The sequence below is a fragment of the Nelumbo nucifera genome, chromosome 8 (assembly GCF_055504915.1).
Source record: "Nelumbo nucifera cultivar China Antique chromosome 8, China Antique-T2T, whole genome shotgun sequence".
Taxonomy (NCBI): Eukaryota; Viridiplantae; Streptophyta; class Magnoliopsida; order Proteales; family Nelumbonaceae; genus Nelumbo; species Nelumbo nucifera.
The window spans coordinates 2,920,637-2,934,232 of NC_142656.1; the positions used below are offsets into that span (position 1 = coordinate 2,920,637).

The 13,596-nt window shown below is 38.0% G+C and overlaps 1 protein-coding gene across 2 annotated transcripts; it reads left to right on the top strand.

Annotated features, from left to right (window-relative positions):
- Positions 1–1,842: 1,842 nt before the first annotated feature.
- Positions 1,843–12,495, top strand: LOC104600577 (P-loop containing nucleoside triphosphate hydrolases superfamily protein). Of its 2 annotated transcripts, none has more exons than XM_019198334.2 (11): positions 1,843–1,973; positions 2,094–2,129; positions 2,899–3,329; positions 3,511–3,619; positions 3,727–3,808; positions 4,299–4,384; positions 10,015–10,118; positions 10,258–10,388; positions 10,487–10,580; positions 11,326–11,381; positions 12,239–12,495. In XM_019198334.2, exons 3-11 carry the CDS (start codon positions 3,285–3,287, stop codon positions 12,336–12,338), a joined length of 807 nt encoding a protein of 268 aa, XP_019053879.1. In that variant the 5' UTR covers positions 1,843–1,973; positions 2,094–2,129; positions 2,899–3,284; the 3' UTR covers positions 12,339–12,495. The 2 variants fall into 2 exon arrangements, with proteins under 2 accessions (XP_019053879.1, XP_010261914.1); XM_010263612.3 differs by having other exon boundaries at positions 2,904–3,329.
- Positions 12,496–13,596: the final 1,101 nt, after the last annotated feature.

The window sequence follows — 13,596 nt, forward strand, 5'->3', positions numbered from 1 at the left end:
AATTTATATTATATGTAATCTTTTATATTATATAATGTATAAAATAAGTATATATGCATGTCATGTCATTTAATATATAGATATGTAATGTTTTATATATAAGTGACATTGGCTGGGAATCAGGCCTAGGCCCGTATAGACCTGGGCTAGGGTTTATGTTTCAGGCCCAAAACCCCAGGCCTAAGTTATAGCCCTTATCATAAATACAAAGCCCGACCCGACCCATGATCACCTGTATTTAATATGCATTGTTTAATCGTTGTTGCCCTTAGGTCATGAAACAACGTTTAATCTCTCTAACCCCTTGCCACTAATAATAGTGTTTTGGCTTTATTTGACGGTGTACTAGAATATAAAACTAGTAAAAGGTTGCAAGAGGTTAAAGCAAAAATGAGAACAAATGAATGAGCTTAAAAAATGATACGTGGCTTTACCCTTTTGGCTTAGTTTGGAAGGAATATAAATGCACATATTTAGAGTGCAAATCCTTATATTTTTAATGTATTTATACTATACGTATTTGCATTTGTACTCTTTCCAAATTAAACTTTTTTTTTTTTTTTTTAAATTCATGTGGACTTTTTCTCTTCCTATCTCACATTGTGTCTAGGCGAGGAAAAGTTGCAACTTGCAACAGCCTGAGTAGCCAATAAAGGGATGAAATGATAGTGCAAGTTTGTTTTGGAACCAACCATTTCAACTTTGTATCTAAGCGTTTAGTTCTGGTTCTTATGTTAGGATTTTATTTATTTCCAAGTTAAATTTTCTTTTGTTACATTCTATCGAACTCGGATGATAATCCGGAACCCAATCCATTAGATCGAACCCAAATTCAAAACTTACCCCCATATCTGATCGGATTTTGGGTCAAATCCCGATGAGAGAATTTCATTATTGAATCAAACTTACATTCATGCACATCAGAATCCAATTCGGATTCATGTGCATTCTCAAATTTAAGAAAATTCCATTTTAGTATCATAAACTTTGGAGGTAGTGTCAAGTTAGTACCCGAATTTTCAAGTGTGTCATTGTAGTACCTAAACTTCCAAAAAGTGTCAAGTTGATATCTGCCATTAACCGATCTTCAATTGTTTGTTGAAAATGCCAAAAATACCCTTCAAAAAAAGACATTGTCATTATCTTCTACATTGAGATTGAAATGGGCTGAGTTGTTTAAGATTCTAAACTAATGAAGTCATTGTCTTTTACCTTTAAATCTGAAACACATTATTGTTTAGTTATTTCTTTTGCTTTTAGTTATTGTTTCCATTTATCATATTTCATATTTTTTTTCTCTTTTTCTTTGAAAATAACTAATTTAATATTAAGGTAGAAGACAATAAATAGTGTCTTATTTTGAAGGATAGTTTTGACATCTTCAAATAGCTGATGGTCGGTAAAGGTGAAACACCAACTTAACATTTTTTGAAAATTCAAATACTACAGTTACATGTTTAAAGATTCAAGTATTAATTTGACACTACCCCCCAAATTCCTGATTCTAATCGGAATTTTCCCAAAAATTTCTTGCCACGGGGAGTCACGGGACATTCTCTTCGAAATGAATTGGCAAAAAAACGTATGTTACTTACAGCAAACGTGCTTCTAGCAAAGTGATCGGATCGGCTGCCCACCCATCGCGCCCAACAACCATTCCCACCAGAGTTCAAATCAAACCCCACAACGTGCCACCGCACATCCTTTTTGTGTGGGGCTGATTTGAACTGTTCCCTCCGAGTATTGGGAGCATCCCCGTGCTTGTGATGGAAGATATTCCCAATGTACGGAGGTAATGGGTTGTGGGGCGCGCTATTGTACGCAGCCAATCCCGTCCCCAACATTCGTGCCTGCCTGTTCATTTCATATTTTTCTTCGACAGTCGATTCTTTCTCCCATCCCCCTCCGGACCCTCCCTCTCGCTGCGCAGCACTCTCGTCCCTCTCTCTCTCTCTGCACAGCACGAAGAGCAGGTAAGATCGATCACCTCTCTCTCTCTCTGAGATTTGTTTCTTCTTCTTCCTCCTCCTCCTCTTCTTCTTCTTCTTCTTCACTTTTACAGGTGGATTCATCTGTGTTTTTTGCTATTTTAGGGCATTAGTTGGTGAAGGGAGACAAACACAGTCGAGGTACATCCGACCTCACCCACCTTTAATCTCTTTACTTCTTTAGGGTTTTTTTCTTCCATTGAAGATTAGAGGTGTCTGTTTTGGTAGATTTTGTGCTTTTGTTTTGCCCTGTTTGTTCAGCTTGCCAAGCCAATTTGCCCTATTTAAAAAATGGAACTTCGACTTGGTAACGAGCCCTGGTCAGTTTCTCGTAAACATTTACGTATACACAGCATTATTGCCTATCTGTTTTGTTGCAATCATATGAACCGTTTGGTCGCATGAATGCTGATTTGAAGTTTAAAACTAAGTTAAAATTGATTCATTTGAAAATGAACAACACATGGAGCCGTCTATCTGTTCTCTCAAATGAGCTTGTTCCAACACTATCCTTTTTAGTCTTATCACTCATTCTTTTCAACATCATCATCTCACTGCTTTTTTATCTTGACATTTTGCTTCTTGATTACTCTACACTCTGTTCTGACTTGAGTATGATTTGAGACTACACGTCATGCTTCATATTTGGATATTGGGCCAAGTAGAACTAATCCACCTATGCATAGATTTCTTGGATCTTTATTCATCAACTAAGTGCTGTCATGACCATATGGGGTCGGCTACATGGTTGCTACTTAGCCATATGGAAAGACAATTTAGTGTTATAAACATGTTTACATTATTCCCAAATCTAACTTATTTTTTTACCTGCTTAAGTTTATATAACCGATGTGATTGGATGTTGTTCCGAATTTGTGTGCTTAAAATAACTTAATTTTTCAATGTGCAGTTCAGGCATGGCTATTGCATTTGAATCTTACCACTGCATATGGTCTACTCTGCTTTTCCGAGCTTACTGTTTGGTGCTGGTGTTTGGTGTACTGCATATGCTACTTTAGCAGTTATTGGGTCATTTCGGATCTTCAATTTCATCCGCACACTGTTTTGAATTGATAAAGCAGTTTGGATTTCTGTAAGAGATAAGCAGACTGTACTCCACCCCAGAATTCTGAATTCCACTGCAGACCTACAACAATTTAAAATTTCAAACACCTCCACTTAAACACCAATACCCGCCCGTGTATTGGCATCAATTCTGAGCTGGCACCTGCCCCAACTGTACGGTGGAGCTAAGATTTGTGGAGGTGGATTGAACAGTAAAAACCTCTTTTTATAATGGGTTATGCACAATTAGTTATTGGTCCTGCAGGCAGCGGAAAGGTGATTAGCTTATTTAAAAATCTGGAGTTATGTTATTATTTTGCCACTAATCGTTTTTACACTTCAGTTTATAGATTTAAAATCCATTTCTTATTGCCATTTTTTATTCATATTCTTTAGGCCATTTTTGCATTCTGACTTAAATTTATTTCTTTTGGTGTTCTGTTTCATTTTCAACCAGTCAACTTACTGTTCTAGTTTGTATCAACACTGCGAAACCATTGGGCGCACTATCCATATTGTGAACCTAGATCCTGCAGCAGAAAGTTTTGACTATCCTGTGGCCATGGGTAGCTAGAATCTCAATAGTTTGTTACCAGAGCTTTTATTTTTATTTTTTTGCTGCTACTTCATCCTTTCTCTAATTTCAAAGAGCTAAAGTCTCATGTGCTTGCAGATGTTAGGGAACTCATTTCTTTGGATGATGTTATGGAAGAGCTTGGGTTGGGTCCGAATGGTGGCCTCATTTATTGTATGGAGTATCCTACCTTGTGTGTCCTTTTTTTTGTTCCTTTTCCTTTTTCATGGTTCAATGTTTTTTTTTTTTCATTTTCTTCTTAATCTTTATGAAGGCTTTTGCTACTTGATTTTAGAATGGAAGTAACTTTATTGTAATCTACACATCATGCATTAGATGTTCTTGGTCAGCCCTAGTGCTTACATTCCCAAAATGTGTTATTGGCAGTCACTATTTCTTAGTTCTTACATTCACATCAGGGCAGGATGAAAATAATCCTCTTAAAGTATAATTTGGGGTAGAGGTACAGACACCACTTGCAAAAGTGATGCTGGACATATTGTATATATTCATTATTTGATTCTTTATTAAAAATGAAGCATACAATTACCCATAAAAAAATCCTCTTCTTGAAATACTCTATCCCATCATATAGTCTTTGATAGGTAATATTTATTGGTTAATTGGAGTCCATGGGTTCAATTTGATTTGCCTTAAACAACTATTTCAAGACATCTTGAAGAAAGTTTGGATGACTGGTTGGCGGATGAATTGGAGAATTACCTAGATGATGATTATCTAGTTTTTGACTGCCCAGGTATTGTAGTTAATGTGGTTTGGTTATTCATGCTAACATGCGATAGAAGGCTGTCTGTGATAATAGAGTTCTTTTATGTTAGTATTATTGTTGTTGTTATCATTGTTATTATTATTATCTTCATTGTCTAATCTATTTTATTGCTTATCTGTAATTGTTCGTTAGATAACTAGGTATCTATTTACAATTCTTGTCCTTTTTGGTTTTTTTGTATTATCATTCATGATATGTTTTCTTTTTTCATTTAGCTACCATAAGCAACATCATGATATTTGTCACATTTTGGGGTTAGAAGCAATCTATCTGTGGGTGCTAATGATAGATATTTAATGATAAAATAAATACTTAGGGCTGTCATTGGGCTTGGTCATAGTCAAGTTGGGCCCCATGTTCCTTGGATATGGCAAGGACACAACATGGATGATATGGACCTAGGACCTATTTGAAGTATCCTTCTAATGCAGCTTGGGCTTACCACTCACGGCAAAGTTAGGCCTAAATCCGTTGTAGGCCTGGGATGTGCTTAACAAGTTTGGCCTATCTTGGTTCAATAAATATTTAGAATGGTATTCCTGTCAGGTGTAAATAAGGTGGTGGTCAGGCTAGGGGGGTGGTCTCCTTGAAGGACGTAGGAGGAATAAGAATCAGGAACCAACCGGGAGATTAGGGCAAAGGGAAGTGATGAGACATCCGAGTAGGGGATCTAATGACAGGGCTAATCAGTGGGTGAATGGATGAATTTCGTTATGAGAAGGATCTCTATTTATGGGGGAGATCCTGAGATCCTGAAAGGAAGGAGCTAAAGGTGTTTGTTTTCTACTAGGAAAGGGAATATTGGATTCGTTGTCAGTCGTTAAGGAGCATTGCTAGGGTTTCGCCACGTGTTCCTATGGGGATCTCTTCGAGGATTGACTTTCCTTTCACTCGAATATTCTCATAACCCATGCGCCTCACTTAATTGATGTGGCGCCAGTGACGTCACTGCTTGGCGGACAACATCTTATTAGACCTACGTGGCGCTTTGTCACGTTCGCCACTTCGAAATTATGCGCGCAGCTAATATCCGAGCCCGGTTCTTAACGAATCGAGATCCCCTAGCGATATGAGGCCAAAAGCATGTAAAACCTCATCGCAGGTTCAACTCGAGTCGGTTTTGGGCTTGCGCTAAGTGTAGGTTCATCGCAAGCGTGTGGTGGACCGCGGGTTCATCGCAGACTTGTGATGTACTTTAAGTTCATTGCAGGGGAAAGATGAGCTGTAGGCTGATCGCAAGCGTCCATGTAGCATCAATCTAGTGTTTTCTGTGCTCTAAGAGACTGAGCGAGCACTTGTACCTACACCAGACATAAGGTGGTCATATTTAAATTCTGCCAAAAAGTTTGGTGGCCCTGAAAATCCAAGATGGAGTGGTAAATAGCTGTAGGTTGTTCTCCATTCTTTGAACACTGGAAGGTTCTTCTCATTAACTTCCCACTGCTCTTCTGCTTATTCTTGTATTTCTTTTCTGTTTTATTTCGTCCCTCCCCAATCCCCAGAAAAGGTTTTGTACTTTGTCCTTTAAGCTTCAACATAAATTGCACTGTTCCATGACCTTGGGACTTCCTACTCCAGTTACTGCTAGGTTCTCTAGCACATTTTCCCACCTTAAAAACCTTTATCTTTTATTATTTTTCTTTTTTCAGCTTCTGAAGAGCAATTATCCCTGTTCCGACCGCTGAACCAACTTCTATTCTATTCTCATTTGTATAACTATGATTGTTTTTAATGGTAACATAAAGAAAAAGCTTTATTGATCTTAAGAAAGATTACAAAATATCCTTGAAGAGATGAGATGGCACCTCATACAAAAAAAGATGCAAAAACACCACTAAGAGATTTTGTTTTTCTTTTTTTCCTTTTTATTTATTTACCAAAAATATGTTTTGGTTTGGCTAGGGCTGCAAACAATATAAAAGATGACTTGGCTAAAAGGGGGCTACAAGGGACAATTTATTTTGGGGGTTGGTAAATCAAGGGTGGTCCATTAAGTTGTAATTTTAGAAGTGGCTAGTTGAGGCTATACACCAATTTAAGTCTGTGAGAGGTTCTTTGGACCATCCTTGGGTCATTGGTTGTGACTTTAATGTAACTCTTTCGGTGGAAGAGAAGAAAACAAGGAGTGGAAGAACGAGGCAGATGAGGCTGTTTGCAGACTTTATAAATAACATGGAACTTATGAATATACCTATTCAAGGTAGCAAATTCACCCGGACCAATAATCAAGAAATTCCCACCCTTGTGTGGTTGGACAGATTCTTGGTTTCTTCAAACTGGGATGATATCTTTCCTGATTTTAGACAGATTACTCTTCCCAGACCTGTTTCCGACCACTGTCCTATCCAACTAATATGTGGTCACCGTGAGAAAATTAGAGCTCCTTTCAAATTTGAAAATGCTTGGTATGAGGATGAAAAGCTGATTCCTTTAATGAATTCTGTATGGAATGATATTCAGGTGGAGGGATCAAGTTCCTTTATTTTGGCAAAAAACTGGGTGCTATTAAAAGGAAACTAAAGATCTGGAATTTGGAGAAAAAGTTAAATTTGGGCATTGAAAAGAAAGCTCTACTGGGTATCATTGAAGAGATTGATAGAGCTGAAGAGATGGGTCCAATTTCTGATGAGTTGAGGCTGAAAAGATCCCAAGCAAAAAACAGTTTTGATGAATTGGTTGTGAAGGAGGAAATTAAGTGGAGACAAAGAGCTAAAATCACTTGGTTAAAGGAGGGTGACAAAAACACACACTTCTTTCACAAAATGGCAAATGCCCATGCTAGAATTGCTTCTATTAGCAAGCTGGTGTGGGAAGATAAGAGCGGGGACTAATGGGCAGAGATTAAATCATTTGCGACTTCTTTTTATAAGAAGCTCTATAAGGAGAGTTGAAGGTTTAGACCCTTCCCTACATACCTCCCATTTAGGCAGCTGGATGAAGTTCAAAAAGCTTGGCTTGAGACACCTTTTTCTGAAGAGGAAGTTTGTGCAACAATTAAGAATTCAGAAGGAGATAAATTACTTGGGCCAGATGTTCTCACAAGCAAACCTTTTCTACCTAAAGTGCTGGAATTTTGTGAAAGAAGATTTGATGAAAGTGTTCCAGGAATTTCATTCAAATGCCTCGTTGCAAAGAAGCTTGAATGCCACATTTATCACTCTCATTCCAAAAATTGAAGGGGCTGTAAATATTAAGGATTTTAGGCCAATCGGTCTTCTGCACAGTTTTTACAAAATCTTGGCTAAAGTCTTGGCAGAAAGAATGAAAGGAGTGTTAGGTAGTGTAATCTCCAATAATCAAAGTGCATTTGTTCCTGGGTGGCAGATGGTGGTCTCAATTCTAATTGCTAATGAACTAATTGATTCTAGAAGAAGAGAGGGAATTCCGGGTGTGATTTGTAAACTTGATATTGAGAAAGCATATGACTTCATCAACTAGAATTGTCTGGATCGTGTGTTGGACATAATGAACTTTGGATAGAAATGGAGAAATTGGATCAGAGTTTGTATTAAGACACCAAAATTCTCAATCCTAATTAATGGTCAATCCACGGGTTTCTTCGGTAGCTCTAGGGGTTTGAAGTAGGGAGATCCTTTGTCCCCTTTGCTGTTCATCTGTGTCATGGAAACTCACTCTTTTTAGTAAAAAGGCTGCAGAATTTGGTTTATGGAATGGGTTTGCAATCTACCATGGAAAGGAAAGGGTAAATATCCTGCAATTTGCAGATGATACCTTATGTTTTGTTGATGCCTCTGTGCCTCCATTGGAATTAGTGCTTGGGATTCTGAGTTGGTTTGAAGTGGTGTCTGGTCTTAAAGTTAATTTGAATAAAAGCTAGATCATTCCAGTGGGCCATGTTTCAAACTTGGAAGAATGTGCAAATGTGATGGCTTGTCAAATTGATTCCCTCCCGGTTAAATATATAGGACTGCCTCTCGGGGCTAAATTTTCTTCTTCCTCAATTTGGTGCTCAATTATTGAGGGAATGGAGAAGAAACTGGCCTCGTGGAAGGCAAAATATCTATCGTTTGGGGGTAGGGTTACCTTGATTAAGAGTGCTCTCTCCAACCTGCCTACTTATTTCCTGTTTCTTTTCCCCATGCCAAACAAAATTGCAAATAGATGTGAGCAACTCCAAAGGAATTTCTTGTGGAGGGGTTGGGAGGATGAAAAGAAGATTCGCATTGTAAAGTGGGATCAAGTATGTCTCCCTAAGGAAGCTGGTGGGTTGGGAATAAGAAAGCTGAAGAAATTTAATTCTGCCCTTCTTAGCAAGTGGTTATGGAGATTTGCTTCTGAGAGGAATGCATGGTGGAGAAGCCTTATTGCGTCCAAGTATGGTGTGGAATGGGGTGATTGGAGATCTAAGGAGCCTAATCTCAATGGGGGAAGATCCCTCTGGGCAGGTATCTTGAAGAGCACTCAATTCTTTCTGGATGGGATCAGATTTAAAGCTGGTAAGGGGGATAGAATCAAATTTTGGAAGGATCCCTGGTGTTTAGCGGGTCCACTGGCTGATGCTTTTCCCCTTCTTTTCCAAATTTCTGTGAATCAAGATTCTTCAGTTGCTGAAAATTTTAGCATTTCTGGTGATTCTATCATTTGGACTCCTCTTTGTAGGAGAAATTTGTTTGATGAGGAGGTGGAAGAGTATGGAGAGTTGTTGGGGCTGCTCCAAAATCAGATGATTGATTCGAACTCAGAGGATGAATGGGTTTGGAAGTGGAATGCAGATGGTAGCTTTTCAGTCAAATCCCTATTTCTGAAGTTGTGCGGTTCAGGTCATGAGAACTTCCCTGTTAGACAGATTTGGAATCCAACTAGTCCCTCTAAGATCAATTTTCTGGTCTGGACTATGGCCCTTGATAAATGTCTGACTAAGACTAGTGTGGAGAGACGAGGTATTCAGATCCTGGATCTCTCTTGTGGTTTGTGTGGAAAGAGTGCAGAAACTACAGAGCACTTGTGCATCCACTGCCCGGTATCTTCATTGATCTGGGGGCATTTTCTAAAGGTTTTGGAGATTAGCTGGACCATGCCAAAATCTATGAAGGAGCTGCTGATGTGTTGGAGAGTTGAGGGGTCTCAGCAAGAAAGGAAAGATTGTTTGGAGTTCCATCCCGACAGCTGTGTTTTGGTCCATTTGAACTGAAAGGAATAACATAATCTTCTGTGGTAAACTTAAAAGCCTGGATGAAATTGTGCAGAGAGTCGTGGGGAAGCTTTGCTCCTGGGTGTTGGTGAATGAGGAATTTAAGAACCAGAATGTACCCTTTTTGTTTTGTTCCAAGTCTTGGATGAGCTTGTAATTTGCATTGTGCCCAGGCAGATCTAGTGGTCTGGGTCTTGTTGTATCTCTCTTCATTAAGATGATTAAGTACTTTACCATTTTCCAAAAAAAATGTATACATCTCTTTGATATTAATAAAATATTCTGTTTGTTGCTGATAAAAATACCATTAAGGACAGCAAAACAATACAAGTTCAAAAAGGTTTGTTTATATGCATATATTTGTAAATAAGATGTGCTCTTTAGAGAGGAAATAAGTGTCAATAATCTATATGTTTTCTTGGTTGTTTATTTGAATAATGTATAGGCCAGATAGAACTCTTTTCTCATGTCCCAGTGCTTCGGAATTTTGTGGACCATTTGAAGCGCAAGAATTTCAATATCTGTGCTGTATACTTGCTTGATTCACAGGTTTGTAGTAGTTTCTTTGGTGAAATTTCGTCATTTTTATACCTAGTAATGTCTTATATTCTTATTAAGTTTGACTGCTACTGCACTGTACGCTTGATAGATCTAAAACTTGTTTTTTTTTTCTTTCTTTTTTTATCAGTTTATTACAGATGTAACCAAATTTATAAGTGGTTGCATGGCATCTCTTTCTGCAATGGTTCAACTTGAATTACCCCATGTCAATATTCTCTCCAAAATGGACCTTGTGACAAACAAAAGGGATATTGAAGAGTGAGCCATTTTTAAAATGTCCACTGCAATTTCCTCTATCAACTTGTATATACATTTCCCCCCTTCTAATCATTCTTTTTATTATTTACTTTTTGCAGCTATTTAAATCCAGAGCCACGGGTTTTGTTATCAGAGTTGAATCAGTACATGGCACCCCAGTTTGAAAAGCTCAATAAAGCTTTAATTGAACTGGTAAGAAAGTTGAAGGCAATGACCCCCTCTCTTATCTAATTCTATTTCTTTCTTTCCTGCATCTGTGGAATGAGTTTATGGAAAAATCAAACAAAGCTTTGATTGAGTTAGTGAGTTATGAAGAAATTCAATCATCCTATGTTCTGTCTTTGTAGTAAGACTATAAAATCTTCAGATGTTAAAAATATCCGCAATAGAATCTTTTCTTTTCTCACAGTTTTTGTTTTAATTGAGAGAAAATAACATTGCACTGAAGATTCATAGACAGAAGGTTAGATTTTTACCAAGGCACTCTACTGGTTTTCTTGCAAGTTCGAGGTGCTGTCTCTTTCAACCTTACTGGTAATAAAACTGGGGTTTTCTTTCACTATGCATGGCATCTGAAAGCTATTCAATTAGGTGCCTTTATTTGCCCTTCCTCATGGAGGATTTCATGGTGTGCCTACGGAGTGTTCTAGAATGCCTTGAGGCCAGCTTCTAGGCAGGCTAAGGGAAAATGCCCTGACATTCAACCATGAGGCCCATGTTTGAGATTGCAACTTCGGATGCCTCACGGCTTATGTTAAGATTGTGTTCTACATCCTGTAAATAAAGTAGGGTTCCCATCACAAGGCTGAGTTAGATATCAATATCAAGTTTTCTATGTATGGTGCATGTGCCTATTTGTTTAGATTTTTTTGGTAAAGCGTCTATTTATTTAGATTGATGCCTAATTATTTTTAACTTTTATGTTGCACTTTATTAGGTGGACGAGTATAGCATGGTCAGCTTCTTGCCTCTTGACTTGAGAAAGGAGAGCAGGTACTTTCTTATCTGTCTGCCTGTGTCTGTTTGGACAGGTTATTTACCCAAAACTGGTCTGTTCTAACAAGGATGTTGGGAGGGTGGACTAGATATGGACCTAACGTCCTGCATCTTGACTTTAATCTTGTGTTATCATGCTTGTTAGCTTGATATTAGTTGAGCCAAATAATGGTAAAATGAGATCATGACATCCTTTTTGGGCCCTTTATTTTTACTTGTTCTCAATTTTTGTGGTAGTTTCTTTATTCTTTTCCTTCTTATAGTAGTATTGAAAGATAATTATGGTCACTATCTTTGGTGGGGTTGGGGGGGGGGGGTATCACCATTTTGAACAATTGAAATTGGGGTGACATCTTCTAAGAGTTGTTGGAACAACCTAAAGAGTACATTATTTTCTTGTTTTTGACTTCTTGGGTTTCTGGGCCTTGCAAGGGAGAAAATAGGGATGAAAAGAAGAGTTGCATTAGTCTTTAAAGTTGTCAACAATTGGTTCAGTTTGACTTATTATATTTTGGTAGGATCATCTTGTGAATTACCCCATTAAGAACTATCTCTTTGATATGTTTTTAAGAGTAATGATATTGTTCTTGAATTGGGTACAAGTGCATCATACACTCATATCTGGATCACACAAAATGACAGATGAGGAGCTTACTTGATATATTCCAGATAAATGGTATATGATGCACTTGCATATGGTACAAGTAAAAAGAAAAGGAAAAAAGGGTAACTCATTTGTATTGTTACAAACATATCGTTATCAGTGGACTTTATTTATACCGCTTGTTTGTTATAATTGTTTCAGAAGAGCACCTTGTTGAGTTGTGCTAATATTTATCTTTGTAACCATACAGTATACAGTATGTATTGTCCCAGATTGACAACTGCATTCAGTATGGAGAAGATGCGGATGTCAAAGTTATGGAATTTGATCCGGAGGATGAAGATGATTAAAATACAGTTATAGGGGGCCCTTTGTTGCTTGAAAACCTTAATTGGCATTGCAAGTACTGTGGCAGCATGGTATACGAAGAGTTGGTTTTTGAGAAACAAAATACTTGTTTCCTTTTGTTTAAACCTTATCATAGTAATATAGTAGTACAATTACTTATTTTGCTTGGCAATTACTGAAGAATAGGTGGAGATTTTTGCATAGGCTCCATTTGGAAAGACTACAAATACAAATATGTAGAGTGTAAAACCTTATAAACGATATTTCTAAACCTTGTATTTGAACTGTACATATTTGTATTTGCACTCTTCCCAAACTAGGCTATAAATAACAAATTATGGTTTCAAAATCATTACATCAGTTTTTGTGACATTTTCTGTGCAGTCCCACAATTAAAATCAGAGCAATGCGCTTCTATTGAGTACACAGGACATGCTTCTTTTTTTCCCCTTTGTAAACGCTGTAGGCAGTTTGACTTTATCGTATGAAAAGTGCATTTAATTGGGTATAATTAACGTGAAAAGGTACACCACGTTTTGCATTGGATTATATGCATGGGTTGTTGGGAAATTAGGAAAAAACTCAAGGAGTAGTTTATCTCCGTCGGAAATGGGTCCCCTTTTTAAATACTCAAAAATTGACTGTTTCAGCTACAAAACTCGTATGGTTCATGTGCAAAACTTAAAAACAAATTAGATCATGCCTTCACTTTCAATAAAATTGGGGCCTTTTTTTTAGAAATGAATATATGGACCCACCAATGGAACATGACCTAAGATAATAATGTAGGTAGCTACTTTCGCTCCGAGCTGACTTATTGGCATGTTAGCCCACTCTGCAACCTCCACAGGAAATATTGCATCTTTTTTCTTAAGAAGCCCTAACCTCGGAGTCATTATACTCTCCTTCGCTGAGGGGGGCTGAGGCTCAGGCACTGAAGTATCTTCGGGCTCACGAGGTGGGGTCTCCTCATACTGATCATCTTCCAAGTCAGCAACTGGAGGTTGGGGGTGAACCTCCTCCCCTGGGAGCTCGGTAGAGGATGGCTCTGGCGTTGAGACATCGGGTTCGGCAGGAACCAAAGAGGTGGCCTCCTCTTGACGGGACATTTTTGAAGCCTTTCTCTTCTTCCCCTTCTGAACATTCTTTAAGAGGTTAGCGGCATCGATACTTGTCATAGCTCTTGCAAAAGAGAAGAAAAGGAGAATTTTTTCAATCAGCTACGAACTGAAGTAACTACAAAAAGACAAAAGGGAGAAG

Coding starts and splice junctions, on each gene's coding strand:
- LOC104600577 (XM_019198334.2), top strand. CDS start 3,285: ATGGGTTATGCACAATTAGTTATTGGTCCTGCAGGCAGCGGAAAG. Junction 3,620..3,726: donor TGACTATCCTGTGGCCATGG/GTAGCTAGAATC, acceptor ATGTGCTTGCAG/ATGTTAGGGAACTCATTTCT. Junction 10,119..10,257: donor TATACTTGCTTGATTCACAG/GTTTGTAGTAGT, acceptor TTTTTTTATCAG/TTTATTACAGATGTAACCAA.